The sequence below is a fragment of the Anomaloglossus baeobatrachus genome, chromosome 1, assembly GCF_048569485.1.
Source record: "Anomaloglossus baeobatrachus isolate aAnoBae1 chromosome 1, aAnoBae1.hap1, whole genome shotgun sequence".
Lineage (NCBI taxonomy): Eukaryota > Metazoa > Chordata > Amphibia > Anura > Aromobatidae > Anomaloglossus > Anomaloglossus baeobatrachus.
The window spans coordinates 470,283,538-470,297,781 of record NC_134353.1 but is presented as its reverse complement, the minus strand read 5'-3'; the positions used below and the strand labels follow the sequence as shown (position 1 = coordinate 470,297,781).

The 14,244-nt window shown below is 47.0% G+C and overlaps 1 protein-coding gene and 1 pseudogene across 2 annotated transcripts in view; both read right to left on the bottom strand.

Annotated features, from left to right (window-relative positions):
• Positions 1 to 1,012: 1,012 nt before the first annotated feature.
• On the bottom strand, positions 1,013 to 1,126 carry LOC142258646 (U6 spliceosomal RNA; annotated as a pseudogene).
• A 1,689-nt stretch (positions 1,127 to 2,815) lies between these two features.
• The window catches only part of NCLN (nicalin), a 127,166-nt gene continuing 115,737 nt past the window's right edge, over positions 2,816 to 14,244 (bottom strand). For both annotated transcript variants that reach the window (XM_075314688.1, XM_075314698.1), the window contains exons 13-15: positions 4,368 to 4,421; positions 4,142 to 4,220; positions 2,816 to 3,340 (exon numbers count right to left, since the gene is read on the bottom strand). In XM_075314688.1, the coding sequence (XP_075170803.1) occupies positions 3,281 to 3,340; positions 4,142 to 4,220; positions 4,368 to 4,421 (193 nt within the window). In that variant the 3' untranslated portion in view covers positions 2,816 to 3,280. The remainder of the gene's footprint in view (positions 3,341 to 4,141; positions 4,221 to 4,367; positions 4,422 to 14,244) is intronic.

Sequence of the window (14,244 nt, the reverse complement as noted above, 5' to 3'; positions counted from 1 at the left end):
ACAGCTAAGCCAAAGGGGTACCGGGACTCCATGAGTTTACGGATACCGAAGCGGCGTTAAAATCCCTTTTTTTTTTTTCGAGGTTTCTTCACCCTTTTAAAGGAGACCGCAGAGTCAATAGTAGTGGATGGGAGATCTTCCACATGCAGAGTTTTGGTTGATTGCTGCAATAAGTCCATCGCAGCTTGATCGCTCGGGGAGGTTGAAACCAAGGAATCATCCCGGTACAAATATCATTCCCCTTCCTCCGGCTCCTCAGAGACCGCGGAACATGTGGGAGAACCCCATCTGTGTACCATGGGGGTCATGCCCTTTTTCTGATCTGCAACCGGTGAAGTAGAGGGCTGATTCTTATCAGAAGGACCCTCTATAGAGGTGTCATCAGGCTGCATTCTGTCCAGGGGCCACGAGGGGTGTGAGGACGATGTTGCATAGCCAGCACCAGGTTCTGGGAACTGTGCCCATTACGGGGGACAGGGAGCCGTAGGCTCTGGGCTGGCAGCGGTTGCTGCGGTGGTGGCGGGGGGGGGGGGAAGCTACAGGGGCACCGGACTCACAGAAGGAATGATTAAGGACTTAGTTTGTTTTTATTTAAAGTCCGAAACGCGTTAAGAGCACCCATGCTTTAATGTATGTTTCCCATCTTCGGTCTCCTTTTGTTTTTGCTTTTAACACTTCAATAAAGAATAAGAAAAACTTTTTTATCAACAAGGAATTTGTGCTGGATCCTTCCTCTCCATTTTGCTGTTGCTTATCCCATGCTGGTGTGGACCTACCAGCGGACCCTTGCACCCTAAGGATTTGAGCAGTTTGGCTAGCAGGTGAGCTGAATCTTCCTCTCCCTTCCATAAAACATGTGACTGCAGCCCCTGGCTCATGAGCCACAAACTGATTGTAATGAGGGAGCAATGCTTTGCATAGCTAATATGCAAGTGAGGCTATAACTCACCCAGAACACTGTTAGCCCTTCCCCCCCCCCCCCCTCCTCCTGTGTCACAGTTCCTGTGGGAAGGAGGATGTTGAATGTTTCACGAATTTCCATGTCATCCTTGGCCTGCTGTGCAGGGGCCATGCTAATCTTCTGTGTAGCTCTGCATTTGAGCATATGTGCTGCCGAAGCTAGCACCCTGTGTGAGTGGGGCGTGGCTTATCGAGTGTTGGAGGGGACGGGGCTTAGCTCTGACAAGAAGGCATGAGAAAATATAATAAACAAAAAAACAAAAAATGGTGGGAAGGGACTCCCCTTCCCTCCTCCAGCCCTGCACAACAATGGTGGACAGAAAAACCTCTATAAGTGTACCACGGCTGCACTGAGTCCTGGGAGCTCTCCCCTCCCCCCGCCACAGGTGGAATGCTATGTAGGAGTCTGCAATCACAGCCCATGTGCATCCAGTCAGTGTGACCTTTGCTCCAATTTCCTGTCAGGGAGCCAGTGTGCAGATTCTGACGCCTGCTGGCAGAACTTGTATCAACTCAGACCCTGCCAGAGGGAAGTTTTCATCTGCCCTGGGAAAATCGGAATGATCTCACCTCAGCTCCTGTGGAGATGGCAGTCTGATGGAGATGGCAGTCTGATGCCTGGTCACACTTGGTGCAGAACTTGTATCAACTCAGAGCCTGCAAGAGGGGCTGAGGAAGTTTTCCATCTGCTCTGGAAAAATCGGAATGATCTCACCTTAACTCCTGTGGAGATGGCAGTCTGGTCAACACTTGGTGCAGAACTTGTATCAACTCAGAGCCTGCAAGAGGGGCTGAGGAAGTTTTCATCTGCTCTGGGCTCTGGAAAATCAGTGCCATGAGACCTGTCATCCAGTGAGTAACAGCCCAGGATCCAGCATCGCAGGAGGGGGTACGGGGAGGCGATACTCCGCGTTCCCGCCTGTTGATGGTTTGGGAAATCGGTCCCCGAAGGAACCGTTGCACTCTAAAAACAAAAAATTCTCGCTGCAGTAGTCTGCAGAGATTTGCCTCCTATAGACACTAAGCTAAAACTGAAGTAGCCTGGCTAACATCTTTGCATCTACTTAGTGTCCTCCTATGGATAAGCAGCATAACACCCATGGTCCTGTGTCCCATGGTCCCGTGTCCCCCAATGAGGCGTCAGAGAAAGCAGGGACTTGGAAGTCACTTACATGCAATTTTGTTACAGGAATGCAGACAAACTAATTTGCAAAGTTCCATAATTTTCCAAACTAGACAAAATGATAAAAAATAGTAGACAAAGTTTAATTTCTCATTTATGGGAATGTTTCGTCAGAAAATGACTATGTTGTTGTGTTAAATGTATTTTCTTATTATTTGTGGCAATGTTTTTTTTCTCCAAATCCCAATCTATATTAGAAATAAAAAACAGAAAGCTTATAACTTCATTTTGGCCATGGGGCTTTGTAGATGTTAACTTCCTGTTGTTTCAGGAAACAACACATGTACAGTGACAATAATAATACGACTCTACCTGGCAATCCTGGACCTAGTTTAGGTACCTAACAAGCTCTAACCACATGATTAACTATGACACTAAGCTTTCTTACAAATTTAGCATTTTACCTTTATGTTTACTATCAGGTGCTTCATTATGTATCCCCAATCTACTTTTTATTCCTTCTCTCCCACCCGAATGGTTGATTTCCTTAAGATATAGTAAATACAGACATTTATTTTATCGTCTTGCTTTTTCAAAACGGCAGCTCTTTCCTGGGAGAATGCCTTCCATTTTGTATGATGCTTGGAATCCTGAAGATTTGCAGACATCAAAAATATACTGAACCATTAAAAAACCAGAAACCCATAGCAGTTTATGGATACACATTTCACATTATTTGTTTTATGATTTCAATTATTTATTTTATGTCCCTGCTCATTCTAGATTTGATCCTCATCTTCAATTAAATAGTCACAACGGGGTGATTCAGTGCATGATGAAAATAAACCAAAAACTAAAGAAAAAGGCAAAATGTTGGGACAATCCCGGTATCATAAATACTTAAAAATATTTAACCCTCACAGTTAAATCCTGAGTACCAACAGAGAAAAGTCTGTTTCTTTGAGGCAGAAGGGAACATCTGTATCCTGTGATCACCTTATTTAACTACCAATTTATTCTGCTCAAAATCCTTTAGTAAAGGAAGGCTTGATGCGGAGATCCATGCAAAAGAGTCAAAGGGCCATGATGAAATTCAACCTCCAGTGCTTAAATGACAGAGTGCTTCTGTGGTAGCGAAACTCCCTTCTCAGGGTTATCAGGATCCCAATGGATGAGACTTGGCTAAGGAATGAGTCTTCACAACTGTTTTGGTTTCAAGGCCACTCTCTGGACTATCTTATAAAGCACTCCAAAGTTCTGTGAAAAGACCAAAAGGTGTCAGATATTACGTATACAGACATGGAAAGCCAAACCATCATTTTTATAAAAAATCTGAATAAATTGCAGAAGGACTGGGGGTTGGTATCAAGAAAACAAATGCTCATAATAGCTCATTTTTAAAGTGCAGACCCCCACTAATCTAGCACAGACATTGAGGTTGTGCCCACCTATCTTTATTAGCACTTTCCTGTTGAGGACACAGATTGTAAATGAATAATAGTAAGGATAACTGAAGCAACTAAGCTGGATTAGTGAAGAATTTAAGTGTGTGTGTGGAAGGGGAACTGCCTAATTTTTTTCTTAAAGGGGGTTTTCTCCTTTCAACTTTCATCAGCCCAGTGACATAAAGATGTGCTCTGTGGTCATGATGTCACCGATGCAGGCTGGAAACTATCACTGGGAGGAGCGGTGGGAAGGCATCACTGGAGCAAGGGAGGGTGAATATTGCTGTACTTGATATCGTCAACACTGTTTATTTTTAGAGATTAGCGAACCCAAGGTTCGGTGTTCGTGCCAAACACAGACTTTACAAAAAACAAACCCCAGAGTTCCGGTGCTTTACGCATGCAAACCACTAGCACGAGCATCACTGTGCTCGGGTACGTCCGATGCTCAGCCCCAGTGCAAGCCACTTGCAATAAAGTAAGCTCTGTTATTGGCATACAGCCAACTATGAATGATGGCAGTGCTCACAAATGTAAAGAATTTGAAAGATTACCGGCAGCATCATAAGGGTTAATAATTGGCAACATCCTAAAATAAAAGTCAACCATGTACCTGAACTGCAAGGTATGCCAGACCAAGATAAGCTGCAATGCACATCGCCAACAAGAGATCAAATATCGCTGGTTTCACTCTGAAGAAGGAAATAAATCGCTTGTTTAACAATGGATGACACAAATGAGCAGTGCAGATTCACTATGTGTTGTATGCTCAGATTTTATTTTTCACAATAGAAATGAGTAAATTAGTAACCACAGCTTGTTATGCAAGTTATACTCACCGGTATGCATTCATTGTTTGTTTTAGCTGATCGTAAAACACAAATTCTGGGTCTCTGCAAAATGGAGAAGATATATGGGAAGCAATAAAGTGTGTGAAAGATTTTGTTTCTTAGAAATAAAAAGATTATTAAATAACATTAAAACTACACACAAATCATTTTTTTTTATTTAATTGGTGGAAAAAAAATTCAGAAATTTTGTCAATAAAAACATTTGCACTTTTGTCGCCATTTTCCGAGAACCGTACCTTTCTAATTTTTCGATATCTCGGGCTGTGTGACAGTTTATTTTTTGGCGTCCTGAAATGAAGTTTTTTTTTACAAATACCATTTTTGGGTCGCTATGCTGTTTTGATCGCCTCTTCTTACATTTTATTGATGTTGTGATGGCCAAAAAAACCTGTCATTCTGGCGTTTTGATTTTTTTCTTTATGCCCTTTACCAATCTGATTAATTTATTTCATATTCTGATAGATTGGACATTTCTGAATGCGGTAATACCAAATATGTGAATTTTTTTTATTGTTTTATTTCCAATGGACAAGAGGGGGGTGATTTGAACTTTTACATTTTTTTCAAACTTTTATTGTTTTTACTATGCCCCTTAGGGAACTTGAAGCTGTGACACTCTGATCGCTTGTGCTGTACAAAGCGATGTATCGGCACTGCTCTGTGTAGCACAAATGCTATCCTATGAATGCCGGCGTTCACAGGAAGTTTGCCATGACAGTGACAGGGTTAATCAGCTGACCCCTGACTATCATGACAACCCATCGGTGTCCCGCCATCATGTCATGGGTCTGAACATGGGAGCGAGAAATTGTGTGTTAAATCCGGTGGTCAGAGATTGGGAATAATAACGAAAGTACAAATATAACAGAAATACATCCAAAGCTTCCTACGTAATCACTGTGCTTTGCTACTTTTACACACTACAATGGTTTTTTGTAATAGTTTTTTGTCATCCTATTCTAAGAGCTGTAACTTTTGTATTTTTTTTTTTTCAGACAAACCTGTGTGACAGTTTTTTTGTGTGTGAACGATTTGAAGATTTATTGCTACTATTCTGGGAGGGATAATATTTTTTTAAATGAAAAAACACCAGTAATTCAATTGTTTTTATTATCTTGTTTTGTGCTGCAGTTTTCATGGCAAAACAGCTTTTTACACATTTTTTTTTTTTTTTTTTACTTTTTCCACTTAGTCCCACTATGGGACCTGAATATTTTTTTACTTTGATCATTGGTCTTGGCACCCATATGTTTCTGTGTGAGTTACTCCAGTACAGGCCTTACCTGTGTGCAATTAGGATACTAAGCACCAACCCCAATGATTGGAAGGTGAGTGGTTGCTTTATCATTATTTTGCAGCTGAACGTCTTCTGACTATCGTATTTTCCGGCGTATAAGACGACCCCCAACCTTTCAAGTTAAAATATAGAGTTTGGGATACACCAAATATAAGCCAACCCGAGTACTTTGCCCATTGTTTAGTAATGTTCCTTGCAGTAATGTGCCCATTGTTTAGTACTATCCCCTGCAGTAATGTGCCCATTGTTTACTAATGTCCCCTGCAATAATGTGCCCATTGTTTTGTAATGTCCTCCTACCGGGAGCTCAAGTATGGGATGCGATCATGGAGGAGTGCTTCTTGTGCACCGCAGGCCAATAGACCCCTCCATGATCGCATCCTGTACACAGGGCTGCCGCCGCTGCTGCTGTCACTGGCGTCACTCAGTCAGCCTGAATTGCGGTCACAGGTGGAGGACTCCAGCTGTGACCGCAAATCACCTGAGTGACGGCACCGATGATCATGCGACTCACTTCAGTCACTCCAGTGATTTGATGTCACGGATGGAGGACTCCAGCCATGGCCAACCCCTGTGACATCACCGCTAATAGCGCGACTCACTTTAGTTGCTCCGTGGAGCTCACAGCAGGCCGCTCGTTGTGGGACCTGGAGGGTGTTTGGGGGTTAATAAAGTGATGAAAAAAATGAGAATTTTGTTACTTACCGTAAATTATTTTTCTTATAGTTCCGTATTGGGAGACCCAGACCATGAGTGTTTAGCTTCTGCCTCCGGAGGACACACAAAGTACTACACTTAAAAGTGTAGCTCCTCCCTCTGAGCTTATACACCCCCTGGTAGCCTGTCCTAGCCAGTTTAGTGCAAAAGCTGAAGGAGAATAGCCACCGACAAGTAGAACCGAGTAAGAACCGGAACAACCGGAGACTCTGTCCATGACAACAGCCGGTGATAACACACGGAACAAGAAAATTGCCAACAGGCAACAGGGAGGGAACTGGGTCTCCCAATACGGAACTATAAGAAAAAGAATTTACGGTAAGTAACAAAATTCTCTTTTTCTTTATCGTTCCTTTGGGAGACCCAGACCATGGGACGTTCCAAAGCTGTCCCTGGGTGGGAATAAACAGAAAAAACTAAGAAGTAGGCGGAGCCTAACTTCACAAGTGGGCGACAGCCGCCTGAAGGATGCGTCTGCCCAAGCTCGCATCTGCCGAAGCATGAGCATGCACTTAGTAGTGCTTCGAAAAGGTATGCAGGCTAGTCCAAGTGGCAGCCTGACAGACTTGTTGAGCCGTAGCCTGGTGCCTAAAAGCCCAAGAGGCACCGACAGCTCTGGTCGAGTGTGCTTTGATCCCCGGCGGGGGAGGCACCTGAGTACTCTGGTAGGCGTCCGAAATGGTCGATCTAATCCAACGGGCCAAGGTCGGCTTAGAAGCAGAGAGACCCTTGCGCCGCCCTGTGGTTAGCACAAAAAGAGAGGTGCACCGCCTAAGCGCAGCGGTGCGAGACACATAGATCCGGAGAGCACGCACCAGATCTAGAGTATGCAGCGCTTATGCAGGTCTGGACGGTCCAGAAGATGCCACGGCATCTCCACGGACAGTTGGAGCAGGTCCGGATACCAAGCTCGCCTGGGCCAGTCCGGTGCAATGAGGATGACTCGACGGCCCTCCATTCTGATCTTGCGCAGGACTCTGGGCAAGAGAGCTAGAGGGGGAAACACGTAGGACAGACGAAACTGGGACCAGTCTTGAACCAGAGCGTCCGCGGCGAAGGCCTGAGGATCGTGGGAGCGAGCCACAAAAACCGGAACCTTGTTGTTGTGACGGGATGCCATTAGGTCCACGTCCGGAGTGCCCCACTTGCGGTAGATTGACTGAAACACTGCCGGGTGCAGGGACCACTCTCCACCGTCCACGGATTGACGGCTGAGAATCTGCCTCCCAGTTTTCTACGCCAGGGATGTGGACTGCGGATATGGTGGACTTGGAGTCCTCCGCCCATTGAAGAATGCGTTGGACCTCCAACATTGCCAGGCGGCTGCGTGTCCCGCCTTGGTGATTGATGTAGGCAACCGCTGTCGCGTTTTCTGACTGGACTCGAATGTGCCTGCCCGCCAACAGGTGGTGAAAGGCTAGGAGAGCTAGAAGCACAGCTCTGGTTTCCAGCACATTGATTGAAAGGGCTGACTCGGACGGAGTCCAAGTGCCCTGTGCTCTGTGGTGGAGATGTACCGCTCCCCAGCCGGATAGGCTGGCATCGGTGGTGAGAATCACTCAGGACGGAGTCAGGAAGGAGCGCCCTTGGGACAGGGAGAGGGGTCGAAGCCACCACTGAAGAGAGCTCCTGGTCCGTGGCGACAGAGCCACTAACCTGTGTAAGGAGGAAGGCCGCTTGTCCCAACAGCGGAGAATGTCCAGCTGCAGAGGACGCAGATGGAACTGGGCAAAGGGAACCGCCTGCATGGAGGCCACCATTTGACCCAGCACCTGCATCAGATGCCTGAGGGTATAACGGCGGGGCCTCAGGAGAGAGCGCACCGCCAACCGGAGTGACAGCTGTTTGTCTAAGGGCAACTTCACAAGTGCCGGCAAAGTCTCGAACTGCATCCCTAGGTACGTGAGACTCTGGGTCGGAGTCAGAGTGGATTTGGGAAGATTGACAATCCACCCGAATTGGGCTAGGGTGGCGAGAGTGAGCGAAACACTCCGCTGACAGTCTGCGCTGGACGTAGCCTTGACCAGAAGGTCATCCAGATAAGGAAGCACTGCTAACCCCTGGAGGTGCAGGACCGCAATCACTGCCGCCATGACCTTGGTGAATACCCGAGGGGCCGTGGCTAACCTGAAGGGGAGAGCCACGAATTGGAAATGATCCTCTCCTATCGCAAAACGTAACCAACGCTGATGTTACACTGCGATTGGCACATGTAGATAGGCATCTCTGATATCGATGGACGCCAGGAAATCCCCTTGGGTCATTGAGGCAATGACTGATCGCAGAGACTCCATGCGAAAGTGCCGCACCTGAACATGCTTGTTGAGAAGCTTGAGATCCAGGATGGGCCGGAAGGTACCGTCCTTTTTTGAAACTAGGAAGAGATTTGAGTAAAAACCTCTGAACCGTTCCTGAGCGGGAACTGGGACAATCACTCCGTTTGCCTGCAAGGACGCCACGGCCTGCGAGAAGGCGGCGGCCTTGGAGCAGGGGGGAGTTGAGGGAAAAAAATCTGTTTGGAGGGCTGGAAGAGAATTCTATCCTGTAGCCGTGAGATATGATGTCTCTCACCCACTGATCGGAGACTTGCTTTAACCAAGCGTCGCCAAAGTGGGAGAGCCTGCCACCGACTAAGGACGTGGCTGGAGCGGGCCGAGAGTCATGAGGAAGCTGCCTTAGTGGCAGCACCTCCTGCGGTCTTCTGCGGACGCGCTTTTGGGCGCCAGTTGGATTTCTGATCCTTGGCTGAGTTAGCGGACGAGGCGGAAGGCTTAGAGGATGACCAGTTGGAGGAACGAAAGGAACGAAAATTCCTACCCTGGGCGGGTTTCCTGGTCTTGGTTTGTGGCATGGAAGTACTCTTCCCGCCAGTAGCTTCTTTAATGATTTCATCCAGCTGTTCACCAAACAGCCGTGAACCAGCAAAAGGGAGCCCAGCAAGAAACTTCTTGGAAGAAGCATCTGCCTTCCACTCTCGAAGCCACAAAATCCTGCGGATAACAAGAGAATTAGCTGAAGCCACCGCAGTGCGGTAAGCAGCCTCTAGCATGGCAGACATGGCATAGGATGAAAAAAATGAAGCCTGAGCAGTTAAGGTAACCATCTCAGGCATAGATTCCTTGGTGAGGGAATGCATCTCCTCTAGAGAAGCAGAGATGGCTTTGAGAGCCCACACTGCTGCAAAAGTCGGGGAAAACGCGGCCCCCGCAGCTTCATACACAGATTTGGCCAGAAGGTCAATCTGACGGTCAGTGGAATCCTTAAGTGAGGTGTCGTCAGCCACCGACACAACGGTCCGGGCTGAGAGCCTAGACACCGGAGGGTCTACCTTTGGGGAGTGAGACCACTCCTTGAGCACCTCAGGTGGAAATGGAAACCGGTCATCAGAACCACGCTTTGGAAAGCGTTTGTCAGGGCAGGTCCTGGGTTTGGTCACAGCGGTCTGAAAACTGGAGTGGTTAAAGAACACACTCTTCACTCTCTTAGGCGAGGTAAACTGATGTTTTTCTCTCAAAGAGAGTTGCTCCTCTGACACTGGCGGATTGAGATCCAGCACAGAATTAATAGAAGCAATCAAATCACTAAGATCTGAGTCACCCTCAGAGAAATCGATGGGATACATAGTCTCCGAGCCCCCAGTGAGGGCATCCTCCTCATCTTGAGAGTCAGCTCTTGAGACAGAGCCGTGGGATGGGGAGGGGGAAGAAACCCTGCGCCTTCTCTTAGAAGGACAGGGTCTGGGATCAGATGATGAATCCTCCGTGAGCTCCGATGGACGGAGGTCAGAGGATAGGAGTCCTCTGTCAAGAGTATTAGAGGCACCCTGTGAGGGGGGCTGATGCATATTCATCAAAGTCCTGGACAAAAGCCCCATGGACTCAGCAAATGACTGGGATATGGACCTAGAAAAGGACTCTACCCAGGCCGGGGGTTCAATCACAGGTGCAGCAGCAGCCTGAGAGACCACTGGGGGTGAGACTCCAGGCTGTGGCACCGCCAAGTTAGAGCAGACATCACAATGTGGATAGGTGCTCGGCTCAGGCAGCAGGAGCTTACATGCAGTGCATGCAGAATAAAGCTTTGGAGCCTTGCTCCTTGTGTGAGACATGCTGCTGGAGTGGGGGCTTTGCAGAGAATGAACCCCAGGGAGAATATACAGAGGTCCACAACCGGAGACCGGCTGTGGCTTACCAGACCGCTGAGCGCGGTGTTGTATGCCCTCCAGATCCCGAAGCCCGGTCCCCTAGTCGCAGCACCTCAGCAGAGATGCAGAATGCAGGATGTCCCAGAGCAGAGTGAACTCTGCCTGAGAAGAGGGCGTTCCTATAAAAGAGCGGGAACTGGAGGGCTATAGAGACCTGCAGGGGAGGAGGGACGCCCCAGCAGTGGGGAGTGTTCCTCCCCTGTGTAGAACGGCCGCCGGGAGGAGCCGAACCTGTCCCTCTGCATGAATGACATGCGAGGGCAGGAAAATGAAACTAGGCCTCCGGCGAAGCCGGGGCCTAAATTTAAGCGGCGAGGCCGACAAGCAGGCACCATCGGCGCGGTTCTCAGGCAAAAGCTAGAGAACCCGCCGGAAAAGTTAAAACAATCACATACAGCATACTCTCCCCTTACAATAAAGAACCGGGACCCCCAACATAAACGTCTCAGGTACTTAGCTGCTGAGACGCAGGGCCATGTCCCTGGGGATGAGTGCTCCGGTCCAACAGAATCCTCAAGGGGCTGTGGATGGAGACCGGACTCCTGCCAGGCATGGAGACCGTGCTAGCTCCCACTTCAAGCCAGAGCCCAGAAGGGATGGTGAAGGAGTGCGGCATGTAAGGCTGCAGCCTTGTAAATCAACCTTAACAACACCGCCGACACAGTGGGGTGAAAAGGGACATGCCGGGAGTCCAGACATGGACCCGCTTTTCTTCAAACTTTCCAAAAGTCAAACAAATCAGATGAGAATGCATGTGTGGATGTATGCCTCCTGACACAAAGCAATAAACTGGCTAGGACTGGCTACCAGGGAGTGTATAAGCTCACAGGGAGGAGCTACACTTTTAAGTGTAGTACTTTGTGTGTCCTCCGGAGGCAGAAGCTAAACACCCATGGTCTGGGTCTCCCAAAGGAACAATAAAGAAAGGTGCTTTTTTGTCTTTTATTTCAAATAAAGGATTTTTTGGGTGTTTGTGTTTATTTACTTTCACTTACAGACTAATGATGGGGGGGTCTTATAGACGCCTGGCATCACTAACCTAGGACTTAGTAGCTGCTGTGGGCTGCCTTTAAATCCCTCATTACCCCGATTGCCACCGCACCAGGGTAATTGGGATGAGCCGGGTAAAGAACTGGGACTGTCGCATCTAATGTATGCGGCAATTCCGGCAGCTGCTGTCTTGATATTTTTAGGCTGGGAGGCTCCCAATAAGGTGGGTCTCCACAGCCTGAGAATACCAGCCCTCATCTGTGATACTTTATCTTGGCTGGGTATCAAAAAGGAGTGCATGTCGTTTTTTTAAAATTCTTTATTTTATTGTACGATATACTGTAGACCCACCCACCGGCGGTTGTGATTGGCTGCAGTCAGACAGCTGCCACTCACCATGGGGGCGCGTCAGACGACAACCAATCACAGATGGGGGAAGCAGTGAATAAGTATAAGCCAAATGAGCGGGTGCAGTGAATATGTAATTAGGCTAATGAGTGGGTTGGGAAGAAGAATGAGAGGCTGCAGGAGCAGTGTAACAGCCACACCGGTGATCGGTAATTATGAAGCGGAGACAGACACAGAGACAGACAGAGAGAGAGACACTCAGGAATGGTTGTAATAATGCTATGAAAACAGAGTCAAACCATCATAGTGTGAATACAACTGCGGGTTAGCAGCGTTATTTCATGAGAGCATTGAAGTCAATGGGTAAAAAACGCTGCTAAACCGGACTCAATTGACATGCTGCAGATTTTTTCTGCATCAAAAACCAGACCGAAACCGGACGGAAATAAACTGCAGTGTGTGCACAGCAAATCAAAAATCCCATAGACTTTTCTGGCTTCATGAAAGACATGCAGATTTTGATGCAGATTTTTAAAAAACGTATAAAAAAAAACGCAGCATGTGCAAAAGTCCTTACAAGGTAAATTGCTAGCAGAGCTGATCTAGGACTATGGTACAGGAATTTCAGCCCTGCACCCTGAGTAGTGATGTTACTACTTCCTAAATTGTATACACAGGGCTTGTTCAGCACTATATATACAGCAAATAGGAAGGCAGTTATGGTAATAAACCACCTCTGCCTTCTTTAAAAAAAAAAAAAACTAAAAAAAAAAAGAGAATTTTGTTTACTTACCGTAAATTCTTTTTCTTATAGTTCCGTATTGGGAGACCCAGACAATGGGTGTTTAGCTTTGCCTCCGGAGGACACACAAAGTACTACACTTAAAAGTGTAGCTCCTCCCTCTGAGCTTATATACCCCCTGGTGAGCCAGTCCCAGCCAGTTTAGTGCAAAAGCTGAAGGAGAATAGTCACCCACAAGTAAAAACAGAGCAAGAACCGGAACAACCGGAGACTCTGTCCACGACAACAGCCGGTGATAACACGCGGAACAAGAAATTGCCAACAGGCAACAGGGAGGGAGCTGGGTCTCCCAATACAGAACTATAAGAAAAAGAATTTACGGTAAGTAAACAAAATTCTCTTTTTCTTTATCGTTCCTATGGGAGACCCAGACAATGGGACGTCTCAAAGCAGTCCATGGGTGGGAAGAAACAGAAAAACTAAGAAGTAGGCGGAGCCTAACTTCACAAGTGGGCGACAGCCGCCTGAAGGATGCGTCTGCCCAAGCTCGCATCTGCCGAAGCATGAGCATGCACTTGGTAGTGCTTTGAAAATGTATGCAGGCTAGTCCAAGTGGCAAAATATTTTAGTGTAGGACTGCTTCAAATGAGATTTGCCGTGACGTGGCGAAGCAGCTCAAGAAATTGCAATTTTTTTGCCAAAAATCTCAAAAATGTTTTAAAATAAGTACAGTTTGGAATGTTTAGTGCTGTAGTGCACATTTGGTGCTGGCTTTTTGTTTTTTCTTCATTGAATTGGTCGGTGGTTGACCTCCACCTTGCTATGCACCCCAATTTGGGATGTATTCCATCTGTCTGGATTTTGGCGGTTGGTGACTGTTCACATTAAGTCATCAGGCTTTGTCCACAGGCTATTTACTTCATGCAGCATTTGCTTGGACCTGTCCCGCCCACAGCCATGACTCAGTCATGGGTACGGGATTGAAATAGACCAGGTGAGTGCTGCTAAGAGCAGTTCTACTATTCATATGTGAGGCCGTATGGCACATTTTATAAAAATATTTTAGTGTAGGACTGCTTCAAATGAGATTTGCCGTGACGTGGCGAAGCAGCTCAAGAAATTGCAATTTTTTGCCAAAAATCTCAAAATTTTTTTAAAATAAGTACAGTTTGGAATGTTTAGTGCTGTAGTGCACATTTGGTGCTGGCTTTTTGTTTTTTCTTCATTGAATTGGTCGGTGGTTGACCTCCACCTTGCTATGCACCCCAATTTGGGATGTATTCCATCTGTCTGGATTTTGGCGGTTGGTGACTGTTCACATTAAGTCATCAGGCTTTGTCCACAGGCTATTTACTTCATGCAGCATTTGCTTGGACCTGTCCCGCCCACAGCCATGACTCAGTCATGGGTACGGGATTGAAATAGACCAGGTGAGTGCTGCTAAGAGCAGTTCTACTATTCATATGTGAGGCCGTATGGCACATTTTATAAAAATATTTTAGTGTAGGACTGCTTCAAATGAGATTTGCCGTGACGTGGCGAAGCAGCTCAAGAAATTGCAATTTTT